Below are 26205 nucleotides of genomic sequence, written 5' to 3'. Positions count from 1 at the left end.
AATCTGATGAACAGAATAAACTGGTGAATATAATAGAATCAGGGGCATAGAAAGGTGTGAACTCAATATTTTTTGGGGGGAAAGGGTGTAGGGGGTGTGGGGAGAGACTGGACAAAAATCGTACACCTATAGATGAGGACAGTGGCGAGGGTGGTAAGGGCAGAGGGTGGGGTGGGAACCGGGTGTAGGGGAGCTATGGGGGGGAAAAAGAGGAACAACTGTAATAATCTGAACAATAATGATTTAATTAAAAAAATATCTTAGTTTAAATCAGAAACTCTTCCCCTTACTAGAAGTTTAATGTTGGACAAGTCATCTATAAATAAAAGTGTGTAATATGCTAATTAGACTGGACATACTTCCGGACGACTTTCCGGACGAAGCCGGGGCTGCAAGGGAAGCCTGGGTCCTGGGTGCCAGAGGGAAGCCGATGCCGGCAGCCAGGGGAAAGAAGGCCTACAATAATCTGAACAATAATGATTTAATTAAAAAAATACCTTAGTTTAAATCAGAAACTCTTCCCCTTACTAGAAGTTTAATGTTGGACAAGTCATCTATAATAATAAAAGTGTAATATGCTAATTAGACTGGACATACTTCCGGACGACTTTCCGGACGAAGCCGGGGCTGCAAGGGAAGCCTGGGTCCTGGGTGCCAGAGGGAAGCCGATGCCGGCAGCCAGGGGAAAAAGAAGGCCTACTCTTGCATGAATTTTATGCATCAGGCCTCTAGTCTTATCATAATAATCTTATACTGAGCTCTTAATATATTCATCTATAGGCTATGGGCATCCTTCTTTGTGATATCACAAGTTACCATATTTCATGCTTTACCTTATTCAACTATACTCCCTCCCCCAAATGCTATGAGGTAGTTACTTTAATTATCCCCATTTTACAGATGAAGAAACAGGCTACAAGAAGTGAAGTGACTTCTCAAGGTCAAACTGGGGCTTGAGTTGAACACCCTGACCAAAGGCCCATGGGTGATCATTAGGTTCTATCCCCTCTCTAAGCATTTTCATTTTCTCCTCTATAAAATAGAAATCACGATAATGAAACTCTCAAGATTTTTACAAAGATTAAAAGACAATATTACATGAAATTACATGAAAGTGATCCCTGTTGATATAATTCTTGCTGTTCTACAATCTCAGACTCCAGATTGAAGTCAAGGGTAGTGCTTACATTCCCAATCATGCCTTTGTCCCCCAAATTCACACTTCATCTTATCCCACTGACTCTCTCCTCCCAATATATTTAAGACATTCATTCCTCCACATTTCTGTTTCTCTAGTTGTGTAAGAGTGCCAATCAATTATTATAATTTCAATAACTGCATAATTCTTTCTCTTGCTTCAGCCTGTTCTCACGCTTGTCAATCTGTCTTTCTCACACTATCTGATTAATGTATACAAAGTTCTGTGTTTCTTTTTCCATGTGTTATTCTTTATCGCTTATCAGATAAAGATACCTCAATATAATCACCCTGGTATTTGAGGCTCTGGGTCTTTTTGTCCTATTATTACCCATTCAAACTCATTTCTCAACAGAATCTAAGGTTGGAAGGGGACATTTATTTATCTATTGAGTGTCTGTTACATGCTTGGTGCTGCTGTTATTTGGTGGAAATGGTAGGTTTAATGCAAATCAATCAAAAGTACAATGAGATACTACCTCACACCTGTAGAATGGTTATTATTAACAAGATAAGTGATAACAAGTGTTGGAGGGGTTGAAGAGAGGAAAAAACACTCATTCACTGATGGTGGGAATGTAAACTGGTACAGCCAGTATTGGGGTTACACAAAAAATTAACAATAGAGTTACCATATAACTTAGCAACCCCTGTTCTGGTGGTTATCAGAGGGAAGTGGGGTAGAGGGGTAAGGAAGGGTAAAGGGGGCCAAATATATGGTGAGAGAAGATGATTTAACTTTCGGTGGTGAGCACACAATGTAATATACAAATCACATATCATAGAAATGTACACTTGAAAGTTATAAAATCTTATTAAACAATGTCACCCCAATAAATTTAATTTTTAAAAAGATAGGCTTATGCACAGGCCTCATAAAGAAGAGATCAAATAAATACAAACATAGTAAATTACCGTTATATGGGGGGTAGTATGGGGATGAAAATTAACCTAGTATAGAGGTTCAGGGAAGGCTCCCTGAGGTAAGATAAGACCATTCACCTTACATCCCACTACCATGAACTTTATTGAATCTTATTAAACAATTTGAAAAACTCCCCATTCATCTCATGCAAATCCAGCTAACCAATACATCTTCCCCAGGATGCAGTTCAAGTCCTACTTACAAAATGTTAAGTTTTGCTAATGTTTCTAGACCCCAAAGGTCATAATATTTTTTTAAAAAAATCTTAATGTGTTTGTGGTTTTTTGTCCCTGCTATCAAAGTTGATCATGTAATAGGTTATGGTTTTAGGATCAAGTACAGAATATCTTGCCACCACAATTTGATTGTTGATATTTTTTGTCTAAAAAGCCTGTGTTCTCCTTTAAATTCCACATAGTGCTATAATAAATGTTTGCTTAAAGAATAGCTAAGTGCCCAGGGGATGTGCACATCTAGATATTTAGAAATCTATGTAAGAAAAGTAGGCATCAGAATCATGGCTCTAATACCTTAGGCAATATTTCTAATGTTTGAGATTAACCTAATCCCACTCTTGTTCGTTTGCTTTAGGTTTTACTTGAGCTTAAATTTGGAAGTTTACATTAACATTGCAGAAAAACTCCTTATTATTCTGGAGGTTTGACTATATTATCTAATATTAACACAGAATTCATAATATCCCCCAAACTGAACCTGCCTATGAAAATCGCTGATCACTATCATTTACCTTCCAGGTTATATACTTAATGCCAAATTTCCACAGGAAACTAAAGATACATCAACAAGTAAAGACCTTACATTTCAGCTCTTGGCAAGCCTCTGAAAAAAAATGTAATCCATGTAAAAAGTTATGGGTCCCCTCCACCCTCCTCCTGATATTCAGAGCTCTTCTTAGCATGCAATCTTACAAACAGCTAATTAAAGCTACAGGAGTCAATGGAGGTGAGTGGAATTTTCAAAGCAGATCAACTTCTATTTTGCTACAATTTTTTTCCAGAGTAAATAGTGTTAGAACTGCATAGAAAGGTGTATGAGAGTTTAGGTATGCCATGGTGTCCTCAAATTCATTTGTTGCTGTTTCCTGTGGGTTAAATGTTATCACTTAATGCTATTAATACGAGAGGAATTCCGGCTGAACCCCACTTATTTCTCCCCCTCTACTCTACTCACCCTTGAAAAGACTATATTCAAAATAACGATGCAATGATATAAAGTTGCTTCTCCATAGAATCCTTGTGTGTGGTCTTAAGCTTTTCAAACCACAGGAGCACTACATCTATATTTTTAGTATCTAACGTCCACCCTTTAAACAAGATGTCTTTTCAAGGAAAATGACAAACTAATAACCTGCACAAGAGGCAAACTTTCTGGCCCCAAGTCTGCCCCTGTTTTCCATTGTCTTTTAAGTCCATTTGAACAGGTTCTTCCTATTTCTAGCTTGCGTGTATTGCACCAAATTTGTTCATTTATTCAACAAATACTTATTGAGTGACTACTAAGTGCCAGGCAATATTCCAGAGAGTAGTTCTGTGAGCTCTACATAGGCAGGTTCAGTTTGGGGGCTATTATGAATTCTGTGTAAGTTTTTCTAATAGAGATGAGTGTTTCTGTTTGGCAGATATCCTGGTGAATAGGAAGAGGATTTTGATGGTAAGACCAAATTAAATCTTGACTTCAATACTTACCTAATGAGACCTGTCACTAAAACCCCTGAAAATAAATACCTTTATCTATAAAACAATAACGTTGAAAAAATGCTTACTGATACCTCCAGGTGCAGATATTGGACTAGTTTCTAGGAATGCAGTATGGCCCCAAGCACATAAGTTCTCTGGCATGATGGACCTGAATAATTTACACATGTTTAGTACACACTACTACGGTCCTCTGACTCTCGTTAATCTGTATAGTGGTTTTAAAATGTGTCCTCAGAATCGTTGGCACTTTTTCCTTCAAAAGGTGGAGCCTAATTCCCCTGCCCTTGACTATGGGCCAGGCTTAGTGACTTGTTTCTAATGAACAGATGTGGTGGAAGTGATGCTCTGAGGCCAGGTCATAAAAAGGATAGCATTCACCTGACTGTCCCTTGGGTTGCTCGCTCTGGGAGAAGCCAGATGCCACATCATGAGAACACTGAAACAGCCTGCAGGGAGAAACTGAGAACTCTCACCAATTGTCAGCACCAACTCCCTCGCCATATGAGCAATCCGCCTTGGAAACAGACCATCTAGCCCTATTCAAGCCATCATATGAGGGCAGCCCTGCACCAAATCTACAGTCTCATGAAAGGCTCCAAGCCAAAACTGCACAGCTAAACCATTCCCAAATTTCTGGCCCACAGAACTGGAGGCAAATAAATATTAATTATTGTTGCCACTCAATTTTGGGAGGCAATTTGTTATAGAGCAATAGATAACTAATATAGCCCGTGATAGAAACATCTGGATAGAGCTAAACAGTTATGGTGGAAAACCTTTAAAACTTCTTTTAGTTTATCTCTCATATTAGAAAAAAAAAATTAACTTCTCATAGACTTTCAATGTTCCTATGACTACAAAAAAGTACCCAAACTCCTAGGCTTAGTATTGAAAACCCTATATGACTGACCCTACTGCACTTGATCTCCTCTACTCTCCAGGACAAACTTTGTTTTTGCCAGACAACTCTACTATCCTCAGCCAGCTAGTGACCCCCAAGGGCTCCTGCTTCCAAGGTTTTGATCATGACCTTGCTCTCTCTTGAAGGGCACCTCTCTTCTTGTTGCATATCCAGCACATTTCATTTTTTTTTTCTTTCCAAGCTTAAGTCCTGGAGTAATTCTTGATGACAGTAATTGATAGCAATCTCTTCCTTTTTAAAACTTATAATTGTTTTTACTACTAATGCTGCTTATTTAATACTTATTTTCTTAAGTACTTGCACTGTTGCACATCACTTCTAATTAATGAATAAATATCTGAGTTTCTGTTATGTACAAAATCCTATGCCAAGGGCTATATTTAACACTTTTACTTTAGTTGTACTTAACTTTTTATTTTTAAAATCTATTATGGCATATAATTGTCATGTGTGTTTCTTCAACCACCATTAGATTCCAAGAAACATGAGGACAGAAAGAAGACCTAGTCTTTATAGCTGTAGGCACATCCTTGTAGAATATAAAGCATCATTTTACCATCTCACATAGAGCAGCGATTTCAAAATAATGAAATGGTTTTATTATATTTTCTCATTCTCCTGATATTTATGAAACTAGAAGCATAGTGCTACAATGTTAGAATATGAAGTAGTATTGGTTTAAGTGTAATTGGGCTCCCCTGGGCAGGTAACTTAACCATGAAATCATCTTGGAAAAACAAGTGCATAAAAATTCAGGAAGTTATGAACACTTCCTTCCTTAGTAACCAACCTGGCAGTACATTCTGAGCAGAGGCATTCTCCTCCTATCAACTATCCTGAAAATGGTGTCAACACAAGACATGAAAAATGGTGTGAGACTGCTGACATCCTGAGGATTGCCCTGAAAGAGCCAGGGTTAAGTGCTGCAATATAGTTCAGGCAAAAGCAAATTCTTCCCTGAACTTACTCAAATAATTAAATCCATTTGCTGGTTCACTTTAACTGTAGCGAGCTAGGAAAAAATGCAACTGCTGCCGAAACTGGTTTGGCTCAGTGGATAGAGCGTCAGCCTGCGGACTGAAAGGTCCCAGGTTCGATTCCGGTCAAGGGCATGTACCTGGGTTTTGGGCACATCCCCAGTGGGAGATGTGCAGGAGGCAGCTGATGGATGTTTCTCTCTCATCAATGTTTCTAACTCTCTATCTCTCTCCCTTCCTCTCTGTAAAAAATCAATAAAATATAATTTAAAAAAAAAACACCTGCAACTGCTTTAAGTAAGAAAAGCTAGTTGAAAAGAAAGAAAGAGGTCGCTCTCAAACTTTAACTTGCTTAAGAATTTCCTGCCCTAGCTGATGTTGCTCAGTGGATAGAGCATTGGCCTGCAGACTTAAGGATTGCAGGTTCGATTCCAGTCAAGAACATAGGCCTGGGTTGCGGGCTCAATCCTCAGTAGGGGCCATGCAGGAGGCAGCCAGTCAATGATTCTCTCTCATCATTGATGTTTCTATCTCTCTCTCTCCCTCTCCCTTCCTCTCTGAAATCAATAAAAAATATATACTTTTTAAAAGAATTTCCTAGGTTGCTTTTTAAGTTGTCTAGTCCTCAATATAATCCCACTCACTATCATCACCCATCATCATAACTTCATCTTCACCAGCTCCTCCATCAAATGCCCATTCAAAAAGCCTAGGGTAGCCTGGCCAGCATGCCTCAGTGGTTGAACATTGACCTGTGAACCAGGAGGTCATGGTTCTATTCTAGTCAGGGCACATGCCCATGCCCAGGTTGAGGGTTTTATCCTCAGTGAGGGATGTGCAAGAAGCAGCTGATCCATGATTCTCTCATCACTGATGTTTCTATCTCTGTCCCTCTCCCTTCCTCTCTGAAATCAATAAAAATATATGTTTTTTAAAAAGCCTAGGGTAAGAACTGAGAATCCACATCTTTCAACAGGCTTATTTCAATGAGTTTAAGTAACATAGAGTGGGTATATCTGCTTGTAAATTTCAAAGATAGAGAAAAGGCAAAGGGGAAAAATACTGGTAATGATTTCTGTATTATTTTCTCTTTAGTTAGCTGCATTTCCACTCCCCAAATTTGTCCTAAATTGTGTTGATCTCATCTGGACAGTATGAAAGTAGAAGGCTACGGTTAGCTGTGCATTGAAAACCCCATATCATAAAAAGTAACTCTATTCTTTAAATAAATTTGGATTGAAAAATCTGGAAAGAAAGTCAGGGATGAAGGAGGAGGTTTAAAAAATTCTGAGAAATAGCTAGCTGTGATGGAGAAGTCTACAGACGTTTTAATACCATAGCATGCCTTGTGTCTGGGCTCTCTGGCTCTTAGCTTCAAGGGCATATTGGAAATATCAGCTGATATTGGCAACTTCAGCAAGTAACACTGCTATCCTTGTGAGGGTTTTAGAAATAATCAATTATTTATCTTTCCATATAGATTTGGGAGTAAGATGTGGAAGGAGAGGAGTCAGGACAAGTTGGAAGCTACCAGGATATTTGATTAAGGAGGAGAAGATGGAAGTAGAATAGGCAGATCTTTCTTGCACCTCCTCCCAGGACCACACTGGGAATAAAACTAAATTAGGGAATGTTCACCCGGAGGAAGAAACTTGTAACAAGGAAGGGTAGAAACCACCTGGACACTGCACCTGCACAACAGCTCACACAATGTGGTCAGGGATGAGCCTCACAGTCAGTCAGCCTAAGAGGATATCCCACCCATGACTGGAACACCAACAATTAAGACCCAATTACAACAGGAAAGCCCAAATAACAAGGGACATTCTAGAACACCGAGCTCAGGAGATTGAAGAGACTGTTCCACTGGGTCCCACAAAATACTTACTACATAAAGGCCACCCCACAAAGACTGGGAAGCATCACAATTTGATCTAATATGTAGAAACAAATACAGAGGGACAGCAATAAATGGGAGACAAAGTAACAACCCCCAAATAAAAGGAGGAAACGCCAAAAAAGAGCTAAACAAAATGGCGGCAAGCACTTTATCATATAGATTTAGATATTAGAGGATCCAATCTGAGAGTAACAAGAGCCTCTCTGCTTTTTTAAAGGCAGGGAAGTGAAAAGGAATAAGAAAGAGAAGATGTGGCTCCCAGAGCCAATATCAGTGAGGCAGTCACCTCTGCGAAGCTTGTAAGATAGATCATCAAAAGTAGAGATGATGTAGGACAGAAAAATAAATCTGCCACTGTACAATCAACAACTATTCTTTCCTCTTTAGTTTTCCCCTTGTTGAAATAAGTTTACTGTAGTTCAAGGAAGTTCCGGTTCTGTGATGCAGCTCTGTGTACTAAGCCTGCTGCTAGGCATTTAGTTGGGAAATCCTTTTGTCATACTTTCTGGCATTAGGGTGTGTCCATCTGCATTGCATGAATGATAGAATTTCGAGTCGGGATTGGGGGGAGATGGGCAACTACCCGCAAAAGCTATAGCCATTCCTGTATAAGCGTGTGATGGACCCAATGCTCCCTTCCTCCTGCTGTTTCCTGCAGCTCTGTACAGAACGCTAGAGGAAGCAAAGTCACAATCTATTCCCAGTCTCCATTTCTATGAGTTTCACAGAATTTATCCCCATGTTACCACCTAAGGGTCACCAGTGTTTCCATAAAAGTTGTTAACTACTGACTTGCTGATGGAAGAAGTAAGTGATGGGGCTTTCATTGTGAAATTCAAAAGCTGTTCTGACATTTTTTGGAACTTAAGCAAGAAGCAGACTGTAAAATCTCTCCCACACAAAAATCTTATGTATGTAGTATTTGTAAGAGCTCTTAGGTGTTCATGATGGAAATTCCCAGGTGGACTTGCCTGGGGAGGAGTGAGGGAGCCTTATGTTCATCCTCCACCCCCTCAACACTATCATTATGGACATTTTTGATAGCACAGTGAGATTTACTTAGATCTGAGAAGTAAAGATCTAGCCAAAGCTAACCTAACTTCTTGTCCTTTACTCATCTCATACACTGGGGGTTTTTTGTTTGTTTTTACTATTCATCTTTTGGTGAATTTTTAAATTCAATCACCCATATTCATCTGTATCCAATTCTGACCAATTTATTAAACTCCTATTTTGTTCCCTATGTTAGGAATCATGCTGTATCTAATATGAGTGTGGTGTTACGATGTGATTTCTGCTATTAATGTTCTGTCTCTCCAGTGAGTGAGTCAAGATTGAAGCATAAAACACTCAAAGATCACTATAATACAACACATCAACAAGAGAGATAGAAAGGAGTTTGAATGATGAGGGAAAGCGAAAGGGTAAGCCTTGGATGTGAGCATGTCTTTTAATAGACATTGAGGATAATTCACGAATATGCAGATCCAAGGAGGAATGAGTGTAAGATGTGTGGGACACACTCAGACACTGCCTCCTTAGGCACAGGCATCATACTGCAGAACAGAAAAAACAGAAAGGTAGATGCATTCTGATTATAAAGTCTTGAAAGTTAAACAAAGAGAAGCTGAAACTTGTTAGGCCCCAAATGTATTTTAGGAGACTATCTGAGGAGGGTATTTGAAAAAGCCATAGAAGAAATCTAGGCGTGAAACAATGAAATTTTGGAGCGACAGGTGGCAGAAAAAATGAAAAGAAAGGATTAATTCCAGGATGCATTTCACAAGAAAGATTCTGACTTTAAGGTTATTAGAAAGGGAGGAGTCAAAGATGACTCAGATATTTCTAACCTGGGAGGTGGCCTAGTGTTGCTGGCATGTGTGAGAATGGAGAAATTGGATGGGGCAATCCCCAGCAGAAGAAGAATGGTGATGAGTTCTGAGATTCCCAGAATAAAATCCAAATTCATTTTAAGCCAATCAAATAGAAATGAAAGTTATTTACTATGGGCCTCTCAACTATTACTATTTATTACTATTACTATTACTATTACTATTACTATTACTATTACTATTACTATTATTACATCATGAGTGAGCATGGTACATCCAGAATCCTGTCCTCATGCACCTGCCCTCACTTCCATAGAAAAACCACCATGCAAAAGTCAGTAGCAAGAGCTGGGCCAGAAGAAACATCACTCCTCTAACTTTCACAACTGTCACCAGTGAGATGCCTTATAGATCTTTCAACTTAAATCTACACAATAGGCCCTAGCTGGTTTGGCTCAGTGGACAGAGCATCAGCCTGCTATTGAGGGGTCCCAGATTTGATTCCAGTCAGGGGCACACGCATGGGTTGTGAGCTTGATCCCCCGTGGAGGGCGTGAGGGAGGCGCATGCCTGGGTTGTGAGCTCGATCCCCAGTTTGGGGCATGCGGGAGATAGCCGATCAATGCTTCTTTCTAATCATTGATGTTTCTGTTGCTCTCTTCCTCTCCCTTCCTCTCTGAAATCAATAAAAGTATATTTAAAAAAACAAAACAAAACTACACAATAGTTTTAACAATTCAGGTAATGTAGGTATAACAACACGCATGGATCCCCAAAACCACCAATTAATCAATAATTTCAATCTTCCTTCTCAATTTTTCCTAGAGCTGCTGACAAGTAAAAAAACCAATTGAGTTCACCTTTACAGCCACATTCAATCTATGATAGTGATAATAGGTAGTATGAGGAAGAAAAAGGAGATGCTAAAAATTCTAATGAGCCAGACCTTAGTATTGCCATTGTTGGCACTCATTACCTGGATAAGACCACTCTACTCCCGGTAAAAACTCTGTGGTTCAATTCCAGACTCGGGCACAGAGTAACTACATGATTGTTGCTAAATTACTTAACATTTCTGCACCTTAGTTTTGTCATCTTTAAAATGGGGACAATCAAATTACATAGTTTGAAGAGATGATGTGTCTATAACTAAGGAAATACATGCAAAGTAGTTAGCATAGTGTCTGACACATGGTAAAGCATTCAATAAATGTTCACCCCTATGATTATTTTTATTTGTCCCTGAAGACAAAAGGTATGCCTAGAGGTCAAAAGACATACAAAGAATGTCAATCTTGCATTGACCAAAGCCACTGAGTCACATCTGGATGGGTGGTATTCAGTATAACCTTGTGGTAACACAAATTTGAATATAATTCAATTACTAGTTGGCTTCTGCCTTCTATCAGCCCCTATTTTCAGATGTGGGGTGGGCAAAATTTCTTATATTCTGAAGGGGGAGGGGTACTAGAAAGTAACAGCCTCAAGATAGTTGGGGTTTAATTCAGTGTGCGGCTATACTTGTACAGAATAACTTCCACTGTTCTTTTAGTGGTATTTTCTACCACTTGTAAAATATTGTTTTTCATTAACTTTGTAAAAATGCGACTCCTTGTTTGGCAGAACTGCATTTTTGGAGTCCACTTATCTTATTATGGCAGGGTTTTACTGTTCTAAAAAGTAGTCAGCTCCACAGTAATTAGGAACTTCTCGCCTGCATTTTCAGAGGTACAAATGTATTAAAAGGAGACAAAATTAACTCACTGAACATTACCGCTTGGCTTCGTCTAAACTCATTTTGGAGAGTTTTGTTTTGTTTTGTTTGCCTTTGATCCTGAGCATGGTATTTTGGCTTTAAGTTTGCCTCTTGACAAGCCACTGCATGTAGAGATTGTAAGAGGTTGGAATTCATTCAAACTTGCGGCCTCAGCCCATTTTCCCCCGTGTGAATGCGAAGCAGCGGGCCCTGCCTGCCAGGCTTTGGAAGCTGTCTCTACCTGGAACTCATCTGCCGAGGCCAGTGACCTAAGCTGTTGGTGGCAACACAAAAGGGAGTAAGTGAAAGCAGATGATGCCAACAGGAAACATTTCGCTCTGGACGGGTGTTTACCGTGGCCAAGGCTGCAGCAGCTAACTTTGATTTATCAGTCCTACAAACCCGCCCGGCCATTCTGAGAGTAGAATGTGCTCACAAGATGACAACTCCCGTTCTCACCGCAGCTGAGTTTCAGCTGGGGTGTAGTCTGAAGTTTCATCTGCATTTCTCTGTTGCCCAACTAGCACTGAAGAAGTCACTGTAGCCCAGAAAGGAGTTTAACTCTGTCAAGGGGACCTGATTTCTATGGTACTACAACTACAGTGGCTTATGCAGAATTTACCAGACAGAGGCAGCATTATACACTGAATACTAATATTTAGGATAACTCTGATATACACACATTGGAATGTACCTCTTCCTTTCATCTTTTGATTTCATGATACAGAGAAGTGTGTATATTCCTAATTTCTATTTTTTAGTCTGCTCTCTCAAACCTACGTAATGCAACACGAGAAATTAGTACTGACTACTAGATGTAAAAAATATGAGTCCATGGGCTGAAAACCAGACTCTGGAGCCTGGGTTCAAACCCTGACATCACCACTTCTTACCTGTGCAATCTTGATCCAGTCACTTAATCTCTGTGCCTTGGTGTTCTCAACTGTGAAATGACTAACATTGCCATTACCTGTGCTAAGTGCCTGGCGCATAGTCTGAGATCAAGAAATGCTTATTATTAGTAGCTAATTTTAATCTTTTTATATAATGGACATGAGAAATAAAGAAAAACCACAATTACAAAAAATAAAAATACCTAAATTCTAATCGCCATTTTTTTGAACCGTCATTTTTAAGTTATTCTCTATTACAAGAAAAGGTAACTCTCTATACTAGTTTTAGGTTCTCTAAATTACTCTACAAAATATTATATTTTGTAGAGTAATATTTTGTAGAGAATATTTTACATTCTATTGATATAAAGATATGCAAGAATATTAATTCTAATGTGTACAATGGAATTAATCTTCTATAAAGAACTGATATACACACAATATGATGAGAACAAAATTATGCTGTTTTTACAACCAAATAAAATCTCATCAACAACGCTACATAATTACCTGTGCAAAAGTCCTTCAGAAATGATGAAGTACTATTAAAATAAAAGGAATTATTTATTCTAGCACCAAGAGTTTAAATGTTTTACACTAATTGACTTGATATTTTCTTTTGAATTATCCTATTGTGCATGATTTAAGTAGATTCCACCATGGTTCTCGTCTTATTTCTTAGGACTAAGTGATTGAAAAGCAATACACATTTTTAGTGTCAATAGCTCATTATTCTGTTTACAAATAATTCAGCATAGTATTCTTTTATATAGCATATGGTCATACTATATCTGAAATACAATCTGATTTACAGAAATTTTATCAATGAGGATCTTTATAAGATAACTTTTGTGAAACATAAAACATCTCACCTGACTTCTACTTAAGTAAAAGGATTTACTTAAGTAAAATACTTTATAAGTATTCTTATAAAAATACTTAAGTATTACTATTGAGAAAATTAGCTCCAAAGTTTAAGAACAAAAGCAAAAACAACATTGGTCAAATCATTGAAGTTAAAAAGATTACCTCCCTCAGTTCTAAGGACTTGTCTGAATTTTTTCTGCATTTTCATTCTGGGGCATTAAGCCCAATTTATCACTTGGCAATGACTAAATGTAACTAAAATAACACTAATTGGAAACCAATCCTCTCAAACTGTGTTGACACATTTGCACCATTTCAGTATCTGCCCTGAGGAGAGATAATAGATTTTTTTGTGGAACTCTGGATTTCATTCATTCAGTTGATCAAATACCAGTCTATAGTTTCTGCTACAGCACAAAAGTAAACAATGATCTAGCTGAGACTGCTGCTTGTTTGTGTTGTGCAGACCATGGTGAGATCTATGAGATGAATAATGAATGAGTCCATATTTTACAGATAAAGCACAGTTTCTACATGCTTTGTATTTTTCTAAATAAATATCACAGGCCCATCTTTCTTACAAATTCAAAAATATGAAAAAAACATACTAAGTATTTATATAAATGCTTTCAAGAGGAAACACTATTTTAAAAAAATTAGAATGAAACACTAAAGTAGTATCAAAATATTTTTAACTACAATTCAAAAATTAGGGGAGGGGGGATTCTCATTTACTTACAAGTTTGTTTTGCTCTTGGAGGAAATTTGGTCCGGGTAATTGCCAAAATTATAAAAATAATGACTGGCCATAATATCAAGACAAGTGTCCAAAGCTGCAAAATAATGATAAGAAAAAAGTATTAATTATATTGCTGAATTGCTGAGCGCAAAAACCTGACAAAAAATACATCATATTATAACATTCCAACACAAAACAAGTATTTGCCTGTAAATATTCTTATTAAAAAGGAAAAGTGATTTTTTTAAATGAAAGAGATCTATAAATGAACACAAGATTATTTTTTTCCAGGCTTAAAACCTTAAAATGATCTTCTGAAGACCCCTTTCCAGTTACCTATCATGACTACTCCAAGAGTGATGATATTAAAATTCAAATCTGATCAGTAAGTTCTCTACTTAAAATCTGATGTTTTCCCGGTTGCCTGTTGGATAAGGCTCAGCATTCTAAACAGGGCATACAAAGCCCAACACAATTGTAACGTAGACACCTCTTAGACTTCTTTTACCATTTCCAAAGTCAACATTTTATGCTCAGCCAACAAGATTAGTGGGTGACATTAAATAATGACTCAATAGACATCATTGAACAAATAAATAAGTGAATAATTGTGTCAATGAGTACCAGTAGATGAGTAAACAGGAACTTCAAATTTTATGCAACATCCCCCAGCATACCTCTATAAATAGCATCTTGTGTCTGCTTCTATCATAAAACCTAACATACTCTTACCGTCAATATTTTTCTGCCTGACTCACAAAATAAGTTGGCAACTCTTTTATGGCAGGAACAGTGTCTTATAGATCCCTGAATTTTCACTGGTACAAAATAAATACTGAAAAATGTATACTGATACTGCATTAAATTTCTATCAGAGAACTTCACTGTAACACACTTCGAGTGGCTTTCCTCCCCATGTATACATGCTTTGTTGCATAAGACATCAACTGCTTAATATTTTACATACCTATAAAATTTTTCAAACATGTATTCACAACAAAACCATTAACTGTGGTATGCAAACAGTTATAGCACACAAACCAAGCTGTACCAAACAAACCTTGCCTAGACTGAATAAAGTAAAACTTGGAACTCTGTTTCTGCCTGGTTATGCAATCAGACTTATTATCATTCCTCCCGCACTTTTCAGAGACAGCTTGCTTCTGCCAAATCTCAAGCTACTGCCTGGGGCTCTTTAATTCTCCAAAACAATCTAGAGTAGACCCATTCAAGTATTGATCCTTAGGAAACTCCTGATCTCAATTTTCTCTGGATATCTCCATTGTGTGTCTAATAGCACTGCTCTCCTTGCTAGCAGGCCTGTCACCAGCTTCTTAGACTTTGGGTTTTAAAACAAGAAGTTGACTCCTGATGTAAGAAATCCTGAGGTGCTGGGTTTGGTCATAGCTGAAAAGCTTCCAGATTGACCAAACAGCCTAACCTATACAGCGCTTCTCAAATTTTTGTGCACCGGACCTCTAGTATATTTTATATATATATATGATGTTATTCTAGCCTAGTGTGATATATTTGAAAATTAAAGTCTATGTTTTAAGGAAAGAATTGAGGTTACAAAAATGTAATGTCTGTAGATTTATTGTCCTTATATTTGAAGCCATAGTTATTTTTTTTAAAGGATTCATCCAAGTAGTTTTAATGCCCCATAGCTACTTTCAGGAGCATCTATTCATTTTTCTATAGTAACTTCATGAGAATTCAGTGAGCAACTGAGATTAATTGTATCAACACAAATGTACATTCACATTTATATAAGAATATGTAGTGGGATATCTTTAAGTGGTCTTTTGATTTATCTAATTTGATGGAATTTTTTAAGTTTTATTTTTTTGTTTAAAGTATTACATATTGTAGTACATATGTCTCCTTTTTCCCCCATTTATCTCCCACCCCCAGCCAACCCCCGGCCAACCCCCGTCCCCTAGCACATTCCCTTACCCCCCTAGTGTCTGTGTCCATTGGTTAGGCTTACACACATGCATACATGTCCTTTGGTTGATCTCTTACCCCTCCTCTCAATCCCTCCCCTGCCTTCCCACTGAAGCTTGACAGTCAGTTTGATGCTTCTTTGCCTGTGTATCTATTTTTGTTCATCAGTTTATAATGTTCGTTATATTCTACAAATGAGTGAGATTATGTGATATTTATCTTTCTCTGACTGGGTTATTTCGCTTAGCATAATGCTCTCCAGTTCCATACATGCTCTTGTGAATGCTAAGAGTTCTTTCTTTTTTACAGCAGCGTAGTATTCCATTGCTTAGATGTACCACAGCTTTTTAATCCACTCATCTGCTGATGAACACTTAGGTTGTTTCCAAATCTTAGCTATTGTAAATTGTGCTGCTATGAACAAATGGGAGTTCCATTTTCAATTTTTTGAGGAAACTCCATACTGTTTTCCACAGTAGCTGCACCAGTCTGCATTCCCACCAGCAGTACAAGAGGGTTCTTTTTTCTCTACATCCTCACCAGCACTTGTCCTTTGTTGATTTGTTGATAGCGATTCTGACAGGTGTGAGACGGTACCTCATTGTTGTTTTGATTTGCATCTCTTGTATGATTAGCAACTTAGAGCATGTTTTCATGTCTCTCAGTCTCCTATGTCAACTTTCGAAAATTTAAGTCCTTTGTCCATTTTTTACTGGATTGTTTATCTTCTTTTTCTTAAGATGTATGAGTTCCCTATAAATTTGGAGATTAGGCCCTAATTTGATGGCTTCATGAAGAGGTTTTGGTAAATTTTGAAGTTAATTTTTGACACAATTTAAGTTCAGCCCAAACTGTAGTCTATAACAGTGTAGTTTAAGACATTTTTGACTCTGTTACAGATAAAAACCACAGCTAGCCTATAAGCAATTTATTATCACAAGATTTCCCCTGGGATTGTAGGTCAGAGAGGTTTGAAGAACATTTCTGAATACTGCATTTTAGAAGGATAACAAATACCGAGCCATTCACACTGTGATCACAGTAATGTTAAGGCTGCCAAGTTAATCACAAAAGCCAGAGACAAACAAAATTTAAATTTTCATAGCAGCAGGATTGCTCTCAACACCATTCTAAATATTATCATAAATAACCTGGAAGAAAATGTGTGCCAAGGATCCAAATGCTAAACTGATGAGTCATGGCTTTTCTTGCTGTTGGTTTAGAGAAAGGGCTAATATATTGATCTTAGTTACAGATTTGGGACTACTGGAAACTTTGGGGAAAGCAGTTTTTAACTTTCAAAAAAGTTTCATATTTTTGCTGATATTTTAACTTACCTCACACTTGCCTCTATACCTCATTTGCCTTCCATCCCCTCTGCATTCCTTTTTTTTAATTTTTTTTATTGATTTTAGAGAGGAAAGGAGAGGGAGAAAGCGATAGAAACATCAATGATGAGAGAGAATCATTGATTGTCTGCTTCCCACACACCCCACACTAGGGATCAAGCTCGCAACCTGGGCATGTAACCCAGACTGGGAACCAAAACACGACCTCCTGGTTCACAGATCGACACTCACCCATTGAGCCACATCAGTCAGGCCTCCCTGCATTATTGACATTGAAGGGCATAGGCACACTGAGCAGGTGGGTTCTTTAGTGGGCCATGGCATTTGTCTCCTTTCATTCCTCCAGGGATTATTTCCTATTGAGATGTCCCATTCTTTTTCTTTTTCTTCCCTTTCAGCTTCTGAAAATTTCAGTGTCTGAAAGTCCTCAGGTGGTGCCCAGTAAAGTAAGTCCACGCTATGACTGGGTGCCCTACAGTGAGGGAGGTGGGTCCCTACTAAGGTAAAGAGGACACCCACAGTGCAGCAGCTAGACATGGGGTGTCCGGTGGGTAATGAAGGTGTCTGTGCAGAGTGAAGAGCAGGCAATTGGTTTCATATAGGGAGGCTGACCAAAAAGTCAATATGCCCCTTTAGAGAAGCCAGGTTCCTCACTACCCATCAGGGGAATTATGATCATGGAAAGGGAGGAAACTAGAATGAACTCTTTAATATTGGGTTTGAGTTAAGGATATATGTGTGAACTCCTGGGTTTCAAAATGTATAAAGATACATAAACTACAGTGATAAATGTGTATATAACAATTATTTCCTTCTTTCTGGTTCCACAAGTTTTTCTGCCTCACTGTACTTTCTCTGTCCTAGTCTTGAAAATACCAATTTTCCAGGAAATGCTAGCTTATTTTAGTGCACAGATGAGAGCTAAGTGTGCTGGTTGCTATTGGGATGTCACTGTTCCCAAGAGAACCACAGAATATATGTAGAATATATGTAGACACAGAGATGAATGATAGAAAGATAGATAGGTAGATAGATGATGATGATGATAGATAGATAGATAGATAGATAAAATTAAAATTGAGTGGTCTGAAGTTGGTTGTATCCAAAATGAATGACAGTGGTTATCATTACAATTTTCAAATTGCAATGGGGATTTCTTTTCTAACTCTGAAAATAAATAAAAGTAAAACGTTTAATATGAAGATTCTTCTTTCCCTTCAGGGAATCATAGTCTTGGAGAGTTCTTAAGAAAACTTAGGGTTTAACATATACTACAGTAATCATTTTTTATTATTATTATATAAAATTATTGAGTCTACTGTATACTGTATACTAGGCACAGAGAATAGAGCAATTAAAAGTTTCAGTCTTTTGAGGAAAGGAAATTTTGAAAATAATTTTAACCAAGTGCAGTAGATAACAGGGATAAGACATAGGAAGTAAAGAGTGTGGAAGGAAAATAAAGCAAGAGGAGTGATTAAAAACTAAAAGATGGAAAAGGTCAGGAAGAAGAAAAGATAGGTATGTTGGATGGAGTGTGAAAAAGAAGCAGGAGTCTTTTCAGCATAGAAAACATATGGGTGAAGACCCACAGATGGAAAAGAGGGTGAAATGTTCCAGGAAGAGAAATAAGTCCAGAATGACTAGTGCATTAAGAGTCAGGGAAAACATCTCTGCCATATGGTTATCCAACCTCTACCTGAATGCTTCTAGTGACTAAAAGTTAACTATTTCACAAGACTTCTGTATTATTGGACAATTCATACTCTCTGATTTTTTCTTTTTTGCTTATATCAAGGGGATATCTTCCTGTTTTGACTAACACTTGTTTGTCTTAGTTTGGCCTCTTTCACATGAGAATTCAACAAGTATTTGAAGAGAAATGAAGTCCCCTCTCCTCTTAGATACCAGTGCCAGTCCTTCAGCAATTCCCTGTTAAATATGATTTTGAAATATCTTTCCCACTATAAATTCTTGTTGTCAAGTGTTCTCCTTACAATTATATCAGAATTCAATATAATACCCCAAGTGATAACAGCTAATAGTTATTGATTGCTTAGAAAGTACAAGATGCTATGTAGAACACTTAACATGCATTATCTTATTTAATATAATCGTCTCATTTCCTCTTGCAGATGGGAAAATTGGAATCTTAAAGACACTAAATAAGCCTTCATTCCTTAAGCCATAAATCATAGAGCTGATCTTTGAACCCAGGCAGCCTGGCTTCAGCACCTGTACCATAAAGCTATATCCAAACCCCTACAAAACAGATTACTAGCTCTCTTTGACCTTAATACTATCCTTTTATTAGTTCAGCCTATATGAGCATTAAAAGTCATTTGAAAGTCATCCTGTAACCTCAAATCATAACTTTTTATTACAAACTGGAAAATAACACTTGCCTAACCTCCCATAAGTAAAGTACACGGCCTCTGCCTTCCTCTTCTATTCCTTCCTTTATGGACTGTCCCATAAGTCAAGGATGACTGTCACTTGATGGTAGCAAGAGGATTCCCAAGTTCACATTCTGAAGTAAGAGCCTGGTACTTTAGATCTGGAATAAACTTTAATTCAACTCCCAAACCAAGAAACTAAAGTGGCAAGAGTTCTGTTAATTGGGCTTTCTGCTTATTAACACTGTCATCCATATAAAAGACCCATGTGGAAACTGAGGTCAAAGACTTTTTCTGAAATCTGTGCTTATAGGTTATAATACATTTTGGAGTTTGGTAAACTTTCTATGATGTACATAAAAACAACACATTTTTATTGGACTTTAAGCCTATTTACTTATCTATTTCTAAAACATTTTCATCTCTCCCAGATGGCATGGCTCAGTAGTTGAGCATTGACCTATGAATCAGGTCACGTTAGATTCCCAGTCAGGGCACATGCCCAGGTTGTGGGCTCAATCCCCAGTGTAGGGTGTGCAGGAGGCAGTCGATCAATGATTCTCTCTCTCATCATTGATGTTTCTATCTCTTCTTCTCCTCTCTGATATCAATAGACATATTTTTTTAAAAATAAATAAAATAGCCCTAGCTGGTTTGGTTCAGTGGATAGAGCCTCGGCCTAAGGACTGAAGGGCCCGGGTTCAATTCAGGTCAAGGGCACATGCCCGGGTTGCAGGGGCAGCCAATCAATGATTCTCTCTCATCATTGATGTTTCTATGTCTCTCACCCTTTCCCTTCCTCTCTAAATGCAATAAAAATATTTTTTAAAAAAGGAAAAATAAATAAATAAAACATTTTCATTTACTTGACTTTTTATTGATTGACTAAGCTAATAAAATGTTCATGCCTGCTATGTGACAAGCACCATAATCAACAGGTAGATCTAATTTCTTTTAACAATTAAATGGTATTAAGGGAGTAAGTGGTATCGACCCAGAGGAGATGAAAAGGCCTGGAACATTTGAAGACATAGTTGACTGAATTGTATAAGGTCTAGTTCATTTTAACATGATTTAGAATTTTAAATTTGGGGATTAGAGTTTAATTATAATTTTTTTTATTCTAAAAAGTTATTTTAATAATTAGAGTGTACTGCTCCAAAATTTTGAAGCTAAGTCTTCCTCTTTCTCTAGTCACTCTGAGGGGAAGTTACATGGGCAATATGGGGGTTGGGGAGGAAGTGTAAAACTTGATCCAAAGTGTTAGAAAAGTATCAAGTTGTAGGAATGTCTGTGATAGAAAAAAACAGTTCTATCATCAACTGAGCTAAAGTGCAATCTGTTGATACAATTACAACAGAAAATACTGTAAACAGCTGAAGTTAATTTTCTTTCTTCAGGTCATAAGTCTGGAATTAGATTTCACTTCAATAGACATCAGGAATCATTCTTTGATATGCTCTTCAGAACCCATCTTCTTCATGAAAGATAAACCCTTATCTTAACTATCCAGTCTTTCTGTTTCTTTGCTGCACCAAGACTCTTTCCTGTCATTAACTAGCATCCCTGTTGCTAACCATTTCCAGTGGAATGTCTCTACATTTTCCCATTATTTTAAGAGTTACATTACAAACCCAGCAGGGTAGCAACTGCATTTAATTGATTTTCTCTATTACCTAACATTTCTGTTCGTGATTAATGTGATTTTTTCACACTTTTTTTAGTATTCGTTTTTTGCAATTGAGAAAAATGACACAAATGGAGCCATTTCAAAATAGAGTTGGAACCACCAAACCAGAGAAATGGCCTTGAACATCTTGCTCTTTGAACCCTTGAAATGTTTGCCTTTGGCAGAATAACATTTGGTGGGGCCAAAGCAGCATTGTCTTCCATACAGCTGTGCATACAGCTAACAGGAAATTGAACAACCTGACTATGAGAACTAAAAATTACAGTTTTTGGAATCGGTAAATAGCCATGTAGAGTTAAAGAAGAACTTAGCCTATTAGCACCAATAGAAGTTCCTTCCTTCTTTTCATGTAATTGTTTCCCCTCCCTTTCTCATAAAAACCCATTACCTACCTCCCATAATCAGAACAAAATTTGGGTTTCTGCCTAAATCAGTGCTTCTTGATGAACTATTCTTTGATCTTAAATAAATGCTTGTTGCTGCTCACAGGAGGCTTTTGATTTTTTGGTTAACAAATATGGGGACCTGAAGTAACCTGATCTTCATGGACCAGAGTCCCCTGAAACCTGATAAGATCCCCACATGAGCCTCTTTTGTGTTCACTGTTTCCATGGACCACCCTGCAGTAAATTCTACCAGGCTCCTGACTTCCCTCCTTATTGGTTGAAGTCAGTGACTTTCTTTGAGATCAGGAGGGGAATTCCCTCAGGGAGGCACTGCCCTGGGGTGCCCATGTGGCTGCTGCCACAGGAACTCGCTACCACATGAGAAATATTCCTCAGGAAGGGCTTCTTTCATGCTTGTCAGAAGTTCCTTGGGTGTTGAGTAGCTTAGAGCTACTGGTAGGTGAGTATAAATTTTTGTTGTGCATTCTTACACATTTCTTTTCTTTATCTCTGTCTATTGTGTTGTTTGTCATAAGAAAGAGATTCAAAAGGGATCAACACAGGCATAAATTCTATAAACCTGTTGTCTGGGCTGGCCCCTGCAAACTGACAATTTCTGCAGATCTCACCAGATGAGCATCTATTTAAATAAACTTTATTGTGGGTTAAGTGTACATGAGGTAAAAGTGTTGCTAAGGGAGCCTTGGAAGACAAAGCTGCAAAATTAGTGAACACAGGTAGAGCATTTAAGAGCCAGAAGGGCACTGGACACCTCAGGTGAGTTGGTCATGAAACGGGTTAGAAGCCAATAAGACCTCCTTGGGAAAATTAGCGTAGTACCTTGCTTATAGGGTTCTCAGATTAACCAAGTGAGTAAGGAAGGTCACTCCCTGGCAGGCACAAGAACCTCAGGATATTTTGGGGACCTCAAGACAAGAGGAATTAACCCAAATCTAAAAGTACTACAGGTGAAGTCAAATGGCAAGTATTTGGCTTGGCCTCTTAGCCCCAAGAGGCTGTTAAAAGTTTAAGCTGAAGATTTCTTATTGAAAGTTCAAGCAAAGCAGATTTAAAAGAGTCTATATAATCAATTGTTATATTTGATGCATTTATATAGATAATCAGGCCAAGTTTATCAAAACTAGACTTAATTATAGTAAAACCAATTTGCTTGCAAAATATCTTTGATAAAAATGTAGATAATTGTAGAGAGAGAAAAAATTATATTTCAATAGAAGCAATAATACACACTTATGGATACTAATTCTGTTCATTGCCTTTGAGGTTTTATTTTCCACCTGTAAACTGGATTGAAAGCTAAATTTTTTTAGTTTGCTCAAATACTTGGCTACAACTCTTCGAACCAATGTTTCCAATTTCTCTCCCACTTTTGACTTGAAATAATTACGAACTAAAGCTGCCATTTTCTGGAAGCCCTGCAAATGGTCTGTAAACAATTTGATATAAACTTCACATAAGTCACTACAAATGCTCATGCGTAAACAATCTTCATGCCTGATGCTCTGTAAGCCACTTGGAAAGTCTCCGCGAACAATGGATGGCATCATCAGAGACATTTCAAGTGGCAAAAGATGCTTCAACACTGATATCTAAAATTGTTCTTGACTGACTGCCCCCTCGGCTCAGAAACTGGTTACTTACCATTAACCTTTATTTTTCATTTGTTCCCATAGAAATGTCTCTTATTGCTGACACTCCATGGTCCTTGACCTTTTCATCTGGCTATGCTCAGACACTGCCCCTACTCAGGTCTAACCTCCAAATTCAAGTTAGCATTTTGTTTGTCATTCTAGAAATTCTTGTTATAAAATTTTGTCTGCTTTACGTAGCTCAATGTTGTAAAGACACCACTTGGATAATGATTGCTCAGAGATTTGAGATAATCACTAAGTCCTATGAGAGTTGATGTGAAAAATCTCAAGGAATTAACTGCAGTTGTTTTGCCCTTAAAGAAACATGACAGTAAAACCTTCCTCTGTTCGAGTGTTGTTGTTGCTTAAATGTGGCCTAAGATTCCTACGAAAACCACTTTCCCTCCTACATGGGACATGATATACTTGGAAATGAGCCTTCCCAGTGACAGATAAATGAAGCTTTCAACAACTGATCAGTGTTGCTTGCCAATGGTTAATCAGAGATGCTTTCAAAGAAAGATCTCAATCAAAAGGGAGAAATATGAAAAATGAAACAAATGGAGCCATTTCAAAATGAAGCCAGAGCCACCTCCCCAGAGAAAAGGTTCTGCACACCTTGCTCCTTGAACCTTTGGACAGTTTGACTTCGGCAAAATAACCTTTGGACAGGGCCAGACCAGCCTTGTCTCCTAAACAACTGTTTGTGGAGCTAACAGGAAAGCAAACATCCTGATTACAGAGACTGAAGATTACGGGCCTTTTTTAGAATCAGTAAGCATCCATGTAGAGTTCTGGGTGCCTATAAGCACCAATAGAAATTCATTCCTTCTTTATGTAATTATTTCCTTTCCCTTTCTCATACAACCCTTTGTCTTCATCCCATAATCAGAACACAATTTGGATTTCTGCCTAATTTAGTGCATCGTGAATACCTAGCTATTCTTTGAACTCAAAAAAATGCTGTTGCCTCTCAATTTGACTTTTTATTTTTAGGTTAACAATGTAATTGAGAATTGCTGTTGCCATTAATATTTTTAAAAAACAGCACTATCTTAAGGCCTCCTTAACACATATGATGTCTTTGCTGGTGACCTGAACTCTGAGCAGAAATCAGAGAATGTTGGGAAAGGAAACTCAACTCAGGGGCAACAGAGAAGCAGTAGGAGGCAATAGAATGAATAGATCTATTTTGGGGGAAATCTGACTTTGAGACTAAATTCACCATGTGGACCATGGAAAAGTCTATTGGATACTCCAAAACCCTATAAAATAAAAGCATTTAGATAATCCCAAATATTCCAAAATCCTGGTATTTGATTTTATAAGAGAGAGAGAGAGAGAAACATTTACTCTAAGAACAATTTTGAGGATGATCACCTCAAAAATTAAAGATCAAATCTTCCTTCTTTTGCAGCCAAACTCAACATTTAACTTATCCTATTGTCATTCCATTTATTTTTTAATTGAATTTTTGGGTGACATTGGTTAATAAAATTATACAGATTTCAGGTGTCCAATTCTACAATACATCATCTGTATATTGTATTGTGTGTTTACCACTCCAAGTCAAGTGTCCTTCCGTCACCATTTATCCTTCCTTTACTTTCTTCTACTTCTCCCCGTTCCCTCTGACAACCACCATACTGTTGCCTGTGTCCATGAGTCTTTCTATTATTTATTCTTTGCTTAATCCCTTTACCAATCTCATTCAGCCCCCAACTCCCACCCCTCTGACAACTGTTGGTTTTCTGTACCTATGAGTCTGTTTCTGTTTTGTTAGTTTATTTTGTTCATTAGATTCCACATTCTATTTTTTAGACTACATACCTGTTTAAAATTCTTGTCTCATTTTCTATTGTAGTGTATAATTTATACTATGTTTCCTCAGTAATCCCTACTCTACTTTAATATTTTTAGTATATCTTTATTTGTTTTTCTTTTTATTCTTTCTCATATATCATTTATTTCTCCATGAATAGGTTTCTAGCTTTTTTGTTTATAGATTATCTTTCCCACTACCTTACTTTGTGATAGAATTGCATAGTTGGGTCAATTACAAAGATTGAAATTAAAATGTTTGTATTTAAAATAATTGCTTGATGGATGACAAAGGCCAGTTCCTACCAGAAGACTATGTCCTCTCCTTGAATGTAATACACCTGCTTTTCATGTGCTCTGTCTTCTAATTTGTCTGTATTTCTTATTTTCACAATGTTCTTTCATTTCATCTTCTTTCAAATCTTTGATCCTAATTTTCTAGCCCCTTCATTTTTTTATTCTTCCCTCTTAAATAACAGTGGGACACATATGCCCTTTCCACCAGTGTCCTCAAATCTTCTTTCCAATACCAAGGCTTAGGACTAGTCTAGACAAAAGTATGAAGAAAGAAAAACACCTTTCTTTGCCCTTTCACCTCCACTTAGGATTGTCTTTCCTTCTCCTTTTGGCACCACTATTTTCTAAAGGTCTCTTGTGTTCCTCTAGTTCCAGGGGTCCTCAAACTTTTTAAACAGCGGGCCAGTTCACTGTCCCTCAGACCGTTGGAGGGCCAGACCATAGTTTTAAAAAAAACCTATGAACAAATTCCAAAGCACACAGCGGCGGCAAAAACACCAAGTGGGCCGCATAAGTGTTTTCGGCAGGCCGCATGTGACCCACAGGCCATAGTTTGAGGACCCCTGCGTCTAGTTCAGTGGTTCTCAAACTTCTGGCCCTTTAAATATAGTTCCTCATGTTGTGACCCAACCATAAAATTATTTTTGTTGCTACTTCATAACTGTAATGTTGCTACTGTTATGAATCATAATGTAAATATCTGATATGCAGGATGGTCTTAGGCGACCCCTGTGAAAGGGTTGTTCGACTGCCAAAGGGGTCGCGACCCACAGGTTGAGAACTGCTGTGCTAGTTGGTCATAATGGGTTCAAGTGACCCCTCTATGTTACCCCAAATTCTGGACTTTTTCTAATCTTTCTTCCTGCAACAAAAACTTTTCTGCCCTGGGTCCCATTCTCTTAGGGTGCACCTAATTTCCCTATCGCCTGATGCCAAAATGA

The 26205-nt window shown here is 37.7% G+C and overlaps 1 protein-coding gene across 1 annotated transcript in view; it reads right to left on the bottom strand.

Annotated features, from left to right (window-relative positions):
* ABCA12 (ATP binding cassette subfamily A member 12) overlaps positions 1–26205 on the bottom strand; it is a 171552-nt gene that overhangs the window by 142967 nt on the left and 2380 nt on the right. The window contains exon 2 of the mRNA XM_006778960.2: positions 13727–13820. Coding sequence (XP_006779023.1) covers positions 13727–13820 — 94 coding nt within the window. The remainder of the gene's footprint in view (positions 1–13726; positions 13821–26205) is intronic.

Source organism: Myotis davidii, unplaced genomic scaffold (assembly GCF_000327345.1).
Source record: "Myotis davidii unplaced genomic scaffold, ASM32734v1 scaffold268, whole genome shotgun sequence".
Classification (NCBI taxonomy): domain Eukaryota; kingdom Metazoa; phylum Chordata; class Mammalia; order Chiroptera; family Vespertilionidae; genus Myotis; species Myotis davidii.
Note: the sequence above shows the minus strand (reverse complement) of the source record. Positions and strands in the feature narration are given on the sequence as shown.